This window comes from Canis aureus, chromosome 9 (genome assembly GCF_053574225.1).
Source record: "Canis aureus isolate CA01 chromosome 9, VMU_Caureus_v.1.0, whole genome shotgun sequence".
Lineage (NCBI taxonomy): Eukaryota > Metazoa > Chordata > Mammalia > Carnivora > Canidae > Canis > Canis aureus.
Window position 1 is genome coordinate 37,025,696 of NC_135619.1, and position 13,413 is coordinate 37,039,108.

Below are 13,413 nucleotides of genomic sequence, written 5' to 3' on the forward strand. Positions count from 1 at the left end.
ACCTGGATTGAAGAGAGTTGGAAAAGGGGAGACTTTAAATCAATATTTTACTGAATCATTACTTCACTTATTGACTCATTATTAGGTGAAAGCACTGTTACATACAAGACTATAGGGAAAGCACATTAAGAAATAAAGAACTCAAAATGAGAAGTTATTCCAAAATGCTTCTCTGAAAATACCATATTTATGAGACTTCCTTTTATTTGGCTCTCTGCTGTTGTGGCACACTTACTTAGGTTGTGATCTATTTTCCTCCCTTTCATAATGTTCAGGTAGAGACAATTTCAAGTGATTAGGAAAAATAATATAGTGGAAATTGTGTTCAAGACAGTATTAAGGATGATTTAAGAATTTTATTTTTAAGATGCTTTTATGACCAGAAAAAATTATTATTCCTGTACATTATTTGGAAATACAGAAAAGTACCAAAGGATTAATACCCATAGCTTAACTCTCAGAAGCTACTATTAATATTTTTGTCTGTCCAGTAGTTTTCCTATAAATGTTTTTAATAATCTTACTTGGATTACAAGTATAATCTTATTATAAACATCTCTAACATTACTGAGCTATGTAATAAAGTTGATGAATGTCCTCTTTGATACTACACCACAGAGATTTGATATGGTCTGTCAGATACTGTACAGTGCCTACCATAACACTATTATTATTGTTGTTGTTATTGGATCATGTTGTACTTTCAGTTTTGTAATTTGCTTTCCACTTCCATATCTGATCTTTTCCTACAAGAATTAAGCACCATAAAAGGAGGAAATGTTTGACTTGTTCTATCCTCAGTGCCTAGTGTAGTGCTCGATATATAGTAGGCACTCAAAATATGGTGAATGAATAAATGAACTGGAGGAGTTATTCTCTAAGTGTGGCCCTGGACTGGCAGCATCAACCTCATCTGGGAACTTGTTGGAAGTGCAAATTCTCAGGTCCAGACCCCAGACCTACTGAGTTAGAAACTCTGAGAGGAGAGTCCAGTGATTGTTTTTTAACAGGCCTTTCAAGAGTTTCTGCTGCATGTTGAAGTTTGAGAACTACTGAACTGGAAGAGTATGATTTGTGTTGTATCCATGATTATTATACGATTTCTGTTTAAATTTTGAACTGCTGATGACATTTTTAACGTATTGTTACAATATAATTTGACATTTCTTTTTTGTTTCATTTGGCCTTTTTACTGTGTCAGCTATGTGAGATTTGATTACTAAATATTTACTTGGACTTCTTTGAGAATTTAAACTTTTTAATATTGTGGCTCTTGATACATTTATTTAAATCAGTACAGTGATTGGGGAGGTCTTAAACATATATTATGTAGAATTTCAATTTTCGTATTTGGGTACTTGCACTATATGAATGATTACACTGTATATTTGGGAGAATTTATAGTAAAAACTACTTATTTGTAACTGAACTGCATATCATGATTACTTAGGTTTACTTTATAAAGGACCAACAGTGTTCTGGTTTTGTCTACCTTGCATGTGGTCAATAAAGTTTGATACTGTTTTTTTATATACTTTGTGACGGAACCTTTTATAACTTGTTGATAAGAAACAATGAAGGCAGTTTTAAACTTTTACAATAATCACTACAAATTACAAATCCTGTATAGTTCATTAATTCAGCAAACATTTATGAAGTGCCTATAATATTCAGTGACATTTGCTAACTGGTGGAGATATAGTGATGAAAAAGGATTCTAGCCCTCAAGGAGCTCACAGTTAATGACAGAGACAATAAACATAAGACAGTGTAGTAAGTATTAAAACAGAAGTAAGCACAGGATGCTAAAAACGCATAGATTAAAGACATCACAAACATGTTTTAAAAGTAACATGCAAATTACTGTGCAAAAATGTTTTCCAGGTACTCCTGAAACAGGATAATACTACACAATTGGTGCAAGATGACCAAGTAAAGGGTCCTTTAAGAGTACGTATGTTCTGCAGTTTAAAATCCGTAATGATAAATCACAAATACATAGCATAAATTATTGAATTTTACATTTGTAGATAGTTTTAAAATTTATAAGAATGCTAATCAGGAAACAAAAATACAAATGAAATGTTGTAATGAATTATATTACACTGGCTGTATCCTTAGTTTAGAAAGATAAATAAAAAAAAGAAAAATCATCTTACAGAGGGTAACTTAGTATATATAAACATGAGTTTTCAGCTACTTTTTGTTTTGAAATCTTGAATGCCTCTTTTTTTTTTCATTGTTAGAAATATTTAGCCTGCTAAGTAATATACTAGTATCATAACTTTGATGAATCTTCTGTTGTTCTAACTTACCAAGTAAGTATGTTGCCTCCATAACTCAGTTTAGTGGGTACCTATTTTGTGTTTATTCCGTTTCTGGCCATTTGTTTATGTAATCTTTGTTATGTCAGAGTACCGCTTCGGTTAATATCTGATATACTGAAATATCTGAAGCTGGAAGGTCAGCTGGTCGGTCCATCCACTTCTCTCCAGGTGAACCTTTGTCTAAAAGATCCCTTAAATATGAATGCTGAATCCAATATTCAGTGTTTCTGTGAAAGAAAATTAAAGCTAGTCTTGCTCTTACGGTTTTTATGCTTAAATTGCACAGTTTCCTTGAAGGCAGTGTGATGTAGTACAAAAGCTCTGAAGTAAGATTTAAGAAACTGGGTTCTTATCATCTCATCTGATCCACAATTTCAATGTGTAAAATAAGGGCAATAATAACTAACTTACTTGTGCCAAAGCGTTTTGGCATTCAAATTGCATGATAAATATATCAACACTATAAATGATAAAGATCTATGTGAATGTATGGTAGAATTATCATAGATATTTTTTCTTTTTAATCCAGGTCATATAGTTGGGAGTGATTTGGTTTCTTTAAATTTGGTAATGAAATTTTGGGTTTGTTTTGTTTTGTTTTGTTTTGGTAATGAAATTTTGATGCTGTGTTTTAGGTTGGAGCTATTGTTGAAACAAGGACATCTGATGGATCCTTTCAGGAGGCTATTATCAGCAAGTTGACAGATGCTAGTTGGTATACTGTGGGTAAGTAGTTAATTTAATATATAGGACCTAACTTGGAGTTCCATATACCTTTATTTTATAAGTATATAGTGAATCACGTTGGCAGAGAAATATGTGTTCTGTCAGTTTACTGGATATAGTTGGCTAAAATTTTAATGACATCTGCTGCTAACAAAAATAATAATTACCTCTTTGATCACTTGTGGCTATTTCATCCAAGAATGTATTTCTTTTTTAGGCTGCCTAGATTATTTATTTTCAAGAACATCAAATTATATGGTTATTTTCTTCCATTAGAAAGTCGATACAAGTTAGTATTGTAAGTAATCAGACTGTTTTACTTTTCCTGTAATTACAATTAAGATTGTACAGTTGCAATCTTTTATTATATTGCTACCTGTTTTACATAAGGTAATATAGATGCTACCACAGAATTTAAAGAGTAAAAAATTCTGGCCAGAGTAGATTCAAATCTAGATGATCATAGCTTAAGTTTTGATTTTTGGTCTCGTCAAATCTCCATAACACCTTTCAGGAAAGATATATTTGCTACTAATGTGAATGCATACTTAACATTCCATACATAAGCTTACACTGGCTTTAAAAAACTTTATTGTAGTGAGCAGCAACAAGTGACTTAATACATGTAAGCTAAAACCTAAATGCAGTATATAGTTGCTGTCATTATATTGAGAATAGCAATGATTAACATTTCCACATCTCTTCTCAGTACATTCAACACAGTCCTGTGGATAATATCCAGCCTTTTGTTTTACTCTGAACATCTATAACATTTTTTGGTCTTTACATTTATGTCTGGTATAAGTGGTGTAATTATAGTGTGGTTTCCTTCATGAAGGAAAAGAAATAATCCTATAGGTTTACTTTTTTTTGATCCTGTAGGTTTACTTTTTTACGTGATTTGTTACTTTGGGTAAAAATCATTCATTTTCAGACAAATTACTGAAGCTGTGAAGAACATGCTTTGGTTAAAAATTCTACTTCCTGTGTCTTACTCTGTGACTTCTATTAGTAGTACCAATTTCTTGTATGTAACTACTGTTTTCTAACTATTTTTATTCTTCTTGGGCCTCCTAGAAATTGGTGTTGGTTCACATCGGTGCTGTTATTCTGAACTACGTATTTTTAGGAAGCTTGGTTGTGGCTGTTGGTAGTTGCTAGAGATTTAAAAACTAAGTTTAATGTTAACTGTTAGAGATCAAGTAAATACAATTTTACTATATTAAACTAGTGGTAAAAATTATAGGCATTCATATATGCAAAATTGTGGAAGATTATATAATGCATGTTCAAATACTTGTATTGCTTTCTATTTGGTATTTGATATCAAGGTTGCATTGATAGTACTTGTGCAGTTTTATTGATACAATGCTTATGCTTCTGCAGAGGTGATAACTTTTCAGATTTTTGTATTTGGGGCTTCTGCACTCCAGAATAGCAGATCTTTATCCTCTATATGAATGGCGTTTTAGCATTCTAAAAGCTAGTTGCTACTGAGCATTCTCTATGGTGATTTTCTATGATAGGTAATTACAGAAGAAATTGTATAATTCTTGTTCTGAGAGATCTTAGAATCTTAATTGCATGTAATTTGTGTATCAGGCATTAGTGTACATAAGAATCATTGGTGCTTGTTTTAAAAAATGAGGATTTGAGGATTTCAAATCTCTTCAATTTAGTAGGTCTGGGGATGGCAACCCAAGAATCTTTCTTTTTATAATTACATTGGGTGAATTTAATGCAGGTAGTACACATTTAGTAAAATAGTCACTACTTGGAGAAACAGAGACTTATTCAGGAGAAATGTTCAAAATATTTAAGTTTTTTGCATCTGTGTAATGATAGCAAGTGACCTAAAAAATTTAAGATGCTAAAAAGCACTGTTCACTTTAAGTATGTTCAATATAGCATTCTGCTATAATGAATATTTAGGTATTGAATGATGTATCCCATATAAAGAATGAATTGAGTATAATGAGGTTTAAAGATGTCAAATAAAATGTGTCCTCTCTCACAGGTCCCGTGCCTTCTATATTTTTCTTTAATTGAGTGATTACTATCTGTTGAGTTTAATTCCTTTTTTCTGAAATTTTTCTTGATTTCTAATTTCTATTGAAGTATTATATAGGTGGATCAGAAAGTTCTAGAAAGTATTAATGATCTCCATATCAATTTTTTATTTTAAGAGACCTCAAAATTTGACTATTAAAAATGAAAGAAGAGGATACCATCCTACTGGCTTGGCTCAAAAAAGGGTTATGATCATTGGTGATCAAAAGTTATCGAATGAGTTTGATAATATATAATGTGTTTTTTCCTATGATAGCTAAATAACCAATTTTGAAAGAGATTATAGGTCTAATATAACCTAATTTTTAAAAATCTAATAAAACCTTTTCCTCTAATGTTGAATAATAAATAGCTCCAGTTTATGGATCTTTTTGGTTTTTTTTTTTTTTTGAGCCTTGGAAATAGTTCCTCTTTGTATCATAAAACAGTGCTTCCTAGCATAGTTTATTCATTTCTCAGTTCTTTGCAAGAAAGGAAAGGAGCCTGTGATACATGAAAGTGTATAGTTATCCTTCTGGTCATTCAAAAAGTATCAAAATTAGGATTGGAATTTGTATCTTCACTTGAATGTTGCCATTAACTCCTGGTAGATACAGCTGTCAATAACATGTTCTAAAACTACTCATCTTTCCCTTTTTTGGAATATAAAAATAACACATTGGCGGGCAGCCCGAGTGGCTCAGTGGTTTCGCACTGCCTTCAGCCCAGGGCATGATCCTGGGGTCACGGGATCGAGTCCCACGTTGGGCACCCTGCATGGAGCCTGCTTCTCCCTTTGCCTGTGTCCCTGCCTCCCTCTCTCTCTCTGTGTCTCTCATGAATAAATAAATTTAAAAAGTCTTAAAAACCACATTGTACTTGAAAAATGGGAAAATGTAAAGGACAGAATTATTATTAATTTTAGTAATTTACGTATAAAATGCATATGCACATATATAATCTATCAAATTTTACACTACAATGTATTTGATTATGGGGTGCCTGGGTTACTCAGTTGGTTAAGCGTCTGACTCTTGGTTTCCACTCAGGTCATGATTTCAGAGTCATGAAATTGAGTTCTGTGTCGGGCTCTGTACTCAGCATGGAGTCTGCCTGAGATTCTCTCTCCCTCTTTGCACACACACACTATCTAAAAAAATTATGTACACACTATCTAAAAAAAATAAATAAAATCTTAAAAAAATAAAATCTATTTGATTATGTTTTTTTGTGACAAATGCTTTTTTTAAGACTCAGGATTTTTTCATGCCATATAGTTATGTTTTGTATGTCAGTTGGTTCAGATCTCATGGAAGTTCTAGTTAATAGAGTAGAAGAGGTTTGGATTAAACTGGTGAAAGGACTGACTTATGTAGGAAGTGCTGCAGGCTTATAAGGCTTTTTAATTCATTTAGAACCTCTTATGGCAAGACTTTTAAAAACCAAGTCGACCACAAATGTTTTCAAAACCAGGTGGTTATTCCACTGACTAGAAAATAATTAAGAAAAAAGTACTAAGCAAACAGAAATCTATCCGTTCCTGTAATACACTTTAACTTATTTAAATGGCCTTCCATAAGAATTAGCATTCTTATGATATTTTGTCAATTTCATTATACATTTGAGTGCTAATTTCAGGAGTTTTTGACTTTGGTTGCAGAGGGACTTCTGTATCACAGATGATTTTATGTAACAGAACCATTGGTTATACCTAAGATATGTAATTTTAAAAATTCTATTATGTGAAGTATGAACATAAAACTGTATATATATATGAGTATTTTATTATAATTGCTTTACACAGGTATAATATTTTTTGGTTAAGTGAAAATTCTTGACTTTCTCTCCTATGTTCATTTTTTTTTTTTTTTTTTTTTAAGATTTCATTTACTTATTTGACAGAGCACAAGGAGGAGGAATAGCAGAGGGAGAAGGAGCAATAGGCTCTCTGCTGAGCAGAGAGCCTGATGCGGGGCTCAATCCCAGGACCATGACCTGAGCTGAAGGCAGACGCTTAACTGACTGAGCCAGCTAGGTGCCCCTCCTGTGCTCATTTTATGCCTCTGCTTCATACCTCTTTATTATGCATTTTGATCTCCCTAATGAAACTGCAGCCTTCTGATTCTCCATTTCTTTGTTCTTTCTTTCTTTCTTTCTTTCTTTCTTTCTTTCTTTCTTTCTTTCTTTTTATTTATGATAGTCACACACACAGAGAGAGAGGCAGAGACACAGGCAGAGGGAGAAGCAGACTCCATGCACCGGGAGCCTGACGTGGGATTCGATCCCGGGTCTCCAGGATCGCGCCCTGGGCCAAAGGCAGGCGCTAAACCGCTGCACCACCCAGGGATCCCCTTTCCATTTCTTTATAAAAGAAGCATAGTGATTCCTCCCTTGCAGAGGCTGTTGTGAGGATTAGGACATGATAGAAGCTTAATAAGTGATAACTTCATCTCTCCAAAGATATAATTAGTTAATTTACTGTTATCTTACTATCCTCCAGCATCTAACAGTGCTACAATCACAGGTGGAGCTTTTGTATTTAGTAGTTAGATCCCTGTTTCTTTTGTTTCTTTTAATTCTAACAGTTTAGAGTTAGGCTTTATGTGTTTATTTGCATAGGCATTGTTTTGTCTAGTAAGATCAACATTAGCTTTATCATTCTCCTCAAATTAAGTTTTAGTATCTATATGTAACATAAAAATAGAGATACCACTTTTTAAAAAAAGATTGTATGTATTTATTTGAGAGATAGCAAGAGAGAAAGTGAGAGCACAGCAATGGGGAGGAGCAGAGGGAGAGGCTGAGCAGGGACACCGCCCTCCCCATCTCCAGGTAATCTCAGGATCCCAAGATAATGACCTGAACTGAAGGCAGATGCCTAACCTAGAGCCACCCAGTCACCCCTAGTGATATCACTTTTGTACTCTTCTGCACTCAATAGTCTATTCAGATGCCAGTTTTGGCAAGTATAAAACATTTCATAGAATTACTAAATTCTTTTTTTTAAAAATATTTTATTTATTTATTCATGAGAGACACACACACACACAGAGGCAGAGACACAGGTAGAGGGAGAAGCAGGCCCCACGCAGGGAGCCTGACGTGGGACTTGATCTTGGGACTCCATCCTGGGGCTCGATCCTGGGACTCCAGGATCACACCCTGGGCCAAAGGCAGGCGCCAAACCGTGGAGCCACCCAGGGATCCCCGAATTACTAAATTCTTATAGTCTGGCTTTTTCACTCTTGGCATGCTGTAGTATACATCTTGAACTAAAAAGAACTAAATTTACTATATACACCAGTTACTTATTTCACTCATCAAATTGCCAGAGTCACTCTTTAATGCCTACAGTTTTGCTGTTCTTTATATGATACTTCTAATATTAAAGTTTGAGAGGATGCTTCATATAGGTGGAACTTCCTCATGATTTTGATAGTCAGGGATGTCATGACTGTTGTTGGGGTTTTCTGTCTTTCAGAAAATCTTGAATGGTTATATAGCTTTTCAAACTTGTTTGAAGTCAAAACAAAACAAAAAAAAACAAAGTTGTTTGAAACACTTAAATACATACCTTTTTATAGTTTTAGGTGTTAAAAAATAAATTTAATAATTTAAAATTACTAAATTTAAAAATTTTAATTGTTTCTCTTTGTTCACTTAACGTTGTAAGTGTTCCTATGAAAAACTGTAAAATTGTTGTTGGTACCACAGTTCCCTTTGAGAAGTTGTTTTTGGATCTTACATTACTTCTATCCATGATAAAGTATTTTGAAGTGAAATGCATTTTTCCCTTAAAAAATCTGATTTATTTCAAAGTGATTATTTAAAAAATGAAAAAAAAAAGCTAAAGATATTGTTAATTTTTTATCAGAACATTTGATTTGAGGCTGCCATTGATTAATGATGAAACATTGTGGAAAATATTTTGTTGCATAAATTTGATATTATCGATTAGTCTTAGAGTCTCATTTTCTTTCCTCATACCTCCACTTAACTGCATGAGTGTGTATATACATTGTTAACATCTTTTTCATATTGTAGGCATTAAGGAAAATTGGCACTTCTAAGGTTCTATTATTTAATATACTTATGGATATTAATACATGAATTATTTTACGTTTGGTACAATAATTTCGTGATCTTGAATTTTTAAAAGAACAGTGGTTTATTTATTAGACCTTAGGACACCTTATGAATCATAATTTGATTACAAATGTTTAGAGCGCTGTTAATCACGTGTAGATTAGTAATGTAATTGTTGGAGGATGTTGTGTTTTATCCTGTCATTGTGTCTGCAGGTGGTCATTAATTTCTGCATCGTTGACAGTGTATAACACAGCTCCTCTTGTGGCAACATTATGGTTCTCTGAATATGTGCTTCAGGAACTTTTCATTTTCTCTGCATTGGCTCCTGCATGTAAGAGAATTTAAACTAGATGTCTTTAGTCTAAGACAAGAACTGACTGAGGTAGATAAATACTGAAAAAGTTGAGTGCTCTTACACATAAGTTCTTAGCATGAGAAAAATAGGTTTATGATTAAATATTATTAAAGCAAAGTGATTTAGAATTTCCCTTTAACACTAACTTACTCTGTTACAATGGAAAAACAGCTAGAATTATGAATATTAGGATTAAATCTTAATTATTTTTGTGTGCATATGCTTTCCTGTATAAATGTTATTTTCATAAGATACACAAACATTTATTGATTTTTGCATTATAAGTACCTGAGGTAAGGATTCCATCTTTTTATGTTTTATTTCTTCATAATGCTGGGCAATCAGGTGTCTTTTGAGAGCATTTTCTTTTTAATATACTTTGTAAATGTTAGATGTTAAAAGAAGAGTACATTTCTGAAAAGTTAAACCTATAAAAATAAATAGCTAGTTATATGGAGAATAAAAGTGATAAAATGTTAAACTCCTTACCCCCATTTCCCTGAAATATGTAAACAAAGTTACCATGTAGTATGATATTTTTTAAATGTAGGAAAAATAAAAGCTTTTGAGGAAGCTTCTGTGCAATTATAACTGACTTTTTTGAATTAAAAACAATTTCATCTTTCTGATATTTCCTTGCTTCAACCTTTATTTCTACACTTCTTATATCCTCCTCTAGCAAAAGAAAAAAGTTTAGGGCATCTGGGTGGCTTAGTGGTTGAGCATCTGCCTTCAGCTTAGGTCATAGTCCCGGGGTCCTGGGATTGAGTCCCGTATCGGGCTCCTTGCAGGGAGCCTGCTTCTCCCTCTGCCTATATCTCTGCCTCTCTCTCTTTCTGTGGCTCTCATGAATAAATAAATAAAATCTTAAAAAAAAGAAAGTTTAATCTTATGACTTTAGAATTTGGCAGCCAGTACTTCTACTCTAGTAAATTATCATTTAAATAAGTGGAAGAGTCCAGTAATCCAAGAAGCGTGACCTGAAGGCAAATAGTTTCTGGAAGTTAGAGATACTTCATTGATAACTGCTGGGAACAAACTCATAATACTTTTTTTAAAACCAGATTTTTGCTCATTCTTGTAGGATTAAAGATAATTTAATAATCTGTGTTCTGACCAGACTGCTGATGGTTTCAAGAAGGTGGTTCTGTAGTGATAGAAATTGAACAAGTGAATGGATACACAATAAGCATTTGAGGGCAGTCATTTAACCTACATCTGTTTGGCAGCTACAGAATGAAGAATGTAGTATGTTCATTTTAAAAAGTTTTGCAAAATAACAAATAATGTTCTTACAAATAAATATTAAGCCCTAGATAAATAGCAATAATAGCATCCTCTGCAGTGGAGTTTTTACTTACTGTGCATAAATTCTCTGGTATGTCTTGCTTATTGTAGTGTTTGATGATGGTGATGAGAGAACACTGAGACGCACCTCACTTTGCCTAAAAGGAGAGAGACATTTTGCTGAGAGTGAGGTAGGGTGACTTCGATGGGCTTTCTGGGTTGAATAACTTCCAGTGTTGGGGCACCTGGGTGGCTCAGTCGTTGAACATCTGCCTTTGGCTCAGGGTGTGATCCCAGGGTCCTGGGATCAAGTCCCACATTGGGCTCCCTGCAGGGAGCCTGCTTCTCCCTTTGCCTATGTCTCTGTCTCTCTGTGTTTTTCATAAATAAATAAATAAAATCTTAAAAGAAAAAAAATAAAATAAAATCTTAAAAGAGTTTAAAGAAAAACTTCTAATGTCAATGTCAAGGTAAAATGTGATTTAATTTGTCTGTTGTTCCTTATCTAGACACTTGACCAGCTTCCCTTAACAAATCCAGAGCATTTTGGAACTCCAGTAATTGCAAAGAAGACAAACAGAGGAAGGAGGTCCTCTCTTCCTGTGTGAGTGTTTTCATATACAGTAATGTTACAATTATTATAACATTGAACAAACAATTTTTCTAGGATGGCTAAAATTAATTGTGCAGGTATCTTTTCCATAGTATCATGTATCCTTATGTGCATTTTACCTTGAGCAGATCTTGTTCTTAATTATTCCCATAACTTTGTCCAAGAATCATTCACAACTCCTGTTTCAAAAAGGCTGTTTTTGTCTTGAGTTACTTTGCCAAATTCCTTAATTGATACAATGTTGTTGTTTTCTATTTTAAGTGAGTATATATATATATTTTTTAACTTTTTTATTTCAAGAACATTTCAAACTTAAAAACTATACAATAAACTTTTGGGGCACCTGTGTGGCTCAGTCAGTTGAGTGTCTGATTCTTGGTTTTAGCTGAGGTCATGGTCTCAGGGTTGCGAGATTGAGCCCCCATGTTGGGCTCTGTTCTCAGCATTTGTACACACACACTCTCTCCCTTTCATTTGGTCTAAAAGTAAATAAATCCTTTAAAAAAGTAAACTTTCATACACTCATCATCTGAATTCACTAATTGTTTAAATTTTTTGGCACAATTGCTTTATCATTCATTCTGTAGGTACATATTATAATTATTTTTTATTTAGTGGTAATTTTAATTGGCCAAACTATATGGGAGGATATTGCAAGCGTCAGACCTACCTTTAAACACTTTAAGAATAAGGAAATTCTCTTATGTAATCAATATATTTTCAAATTCAGAAAATTTAACATTAATGGAATGCTATTATGTAATAATATATAATCCATATTTCAAATTTTGCTACTTGGTCTAATAGTAGCCTTGATAAGTATCCCCTGAATCCAGGATCCAATCCAAGACCATGCATTACATCTAGTTTATATGGTTCTTAAACCTCCTTTAATCTGGAAAAGTTCTTCAGCCTTTTTTTTTTTTTTTTTTTTTTTTGGTCTTTTCATGACCTTAACATTTTTGAAGAGTACAGGCCAGTTTAGTAGACTTTTCCATACTATATATATAGGTTTGTCTGCTTATTTTATTGTCTAGGTAACTTAAGTTAAACCCTCACATGTTTCTTAATGAGACTTTTCATAACCTGTTAGGAAATGAGAGTTACATTACCTGGCATCTGGCATATGTAAACCGTAGAAGAACAGTCTCTTTAAAAAAGAAAAAAACATATCTAGCACAGAAGGTACTTCATGGTAACATAATTAGGCTTTTCAGTCCCAGTTGCTGGTTGGCATAAGAACTGAGTCCAAATCCTCATTCATTTAGTGACAAGGACTCAGAGTTACCATGGACTACTTTGGGACTAGAGAAGTTATCGATCTCTTCAGTTTCAATAAGAATGGTTCTTGGGCAGCCCCAGTGGTGCAGCAGTTTAGTGCTGCCTGCGGCCCAGGGCGTGATCCTGGAGACCTGGGATCGAGTCCCACATCAGGCTCCTGCATGGAGCCTGCTTCTCCCTCCTCCTGTGTCTCTGCCTCTCTCTCTCTATGTCTATCATAAATAAATAAATCTTTAAAAAAATTTTTTTCAATAAGAATGAAGACACTACTAGTCTGAAGTAATCTTCATTAGAAATTGAATCGTACATGTTAAATTCACACCACTCTGACTCTCTCAACAATGGCTTATATGAAGATCCTGATAGAGTTATTCTGACTTTTAGTAATGAAGATGAAAAGGAAGAAGAAAGTAGTGAGGAGGAAGATGAAGATAAGCGACGTCTCAATGATGAGTTATTAGGAAAAGTTGTAAGTGTGGCATCTACATCTGAGAAGACTGATTGGTATCCTGCTTTGGTAAGTAGGAATTCTTTGCAGAATTTATCAACCATTTAAAATACTTTTTTAAGGGGGTACCTGGCTGACTCAGTTGGTTTAGCATGCATCTCTTGATCTCCGGGTTGTGAGTGCAAGCCCCATGTTGGGCATGAAGTCTAGTTTAAATTAAAATAAATAAATAAATAAA

General features: G+C 33.6%; 1 protein-coding gene across 4 annotated transcripts in view; it reads left to right on the plus strand.

Annotated features, from left to right (window-relative positions):
* Nucleotides 1–13,413, plus strand: part of ARID4A (AT-rich interaction domain 4A) — a 68,295-nt gene that overhangs the window by 3,688 nt on the left and 51,194 nt on the right. For all 4 annotated transcript variants that reach the window (XR_013386254.1, XM_077909444.1, XM_077909446.1 and 1 more), the window contains exons 4-8: nt 1,885–1,950; nt 2,963–3,053; nt 10,945–11,024; nt 11,343–11,437; nt 13,112–13,244. Coding sequence is in view for 3 of the 4 variants with exons in the window: in XM_077909444.1 (XP_077765570.1) it covers nt 1,885–1,950; nt 2,963–3,053; nt 10,945–11,024; nt 11,343–11,437; nt 13,112–13,244 (465 nt within the window). In the remaining variant the exon portion in view is untranslated. The remainder of the gene's footprint in view (nt 1–1,884; nt 1,951–2,962; nt 3,054–10,944; nt 11,025–11,342; nt 11,438–13,111; nt 13,245–13,413) is intronic.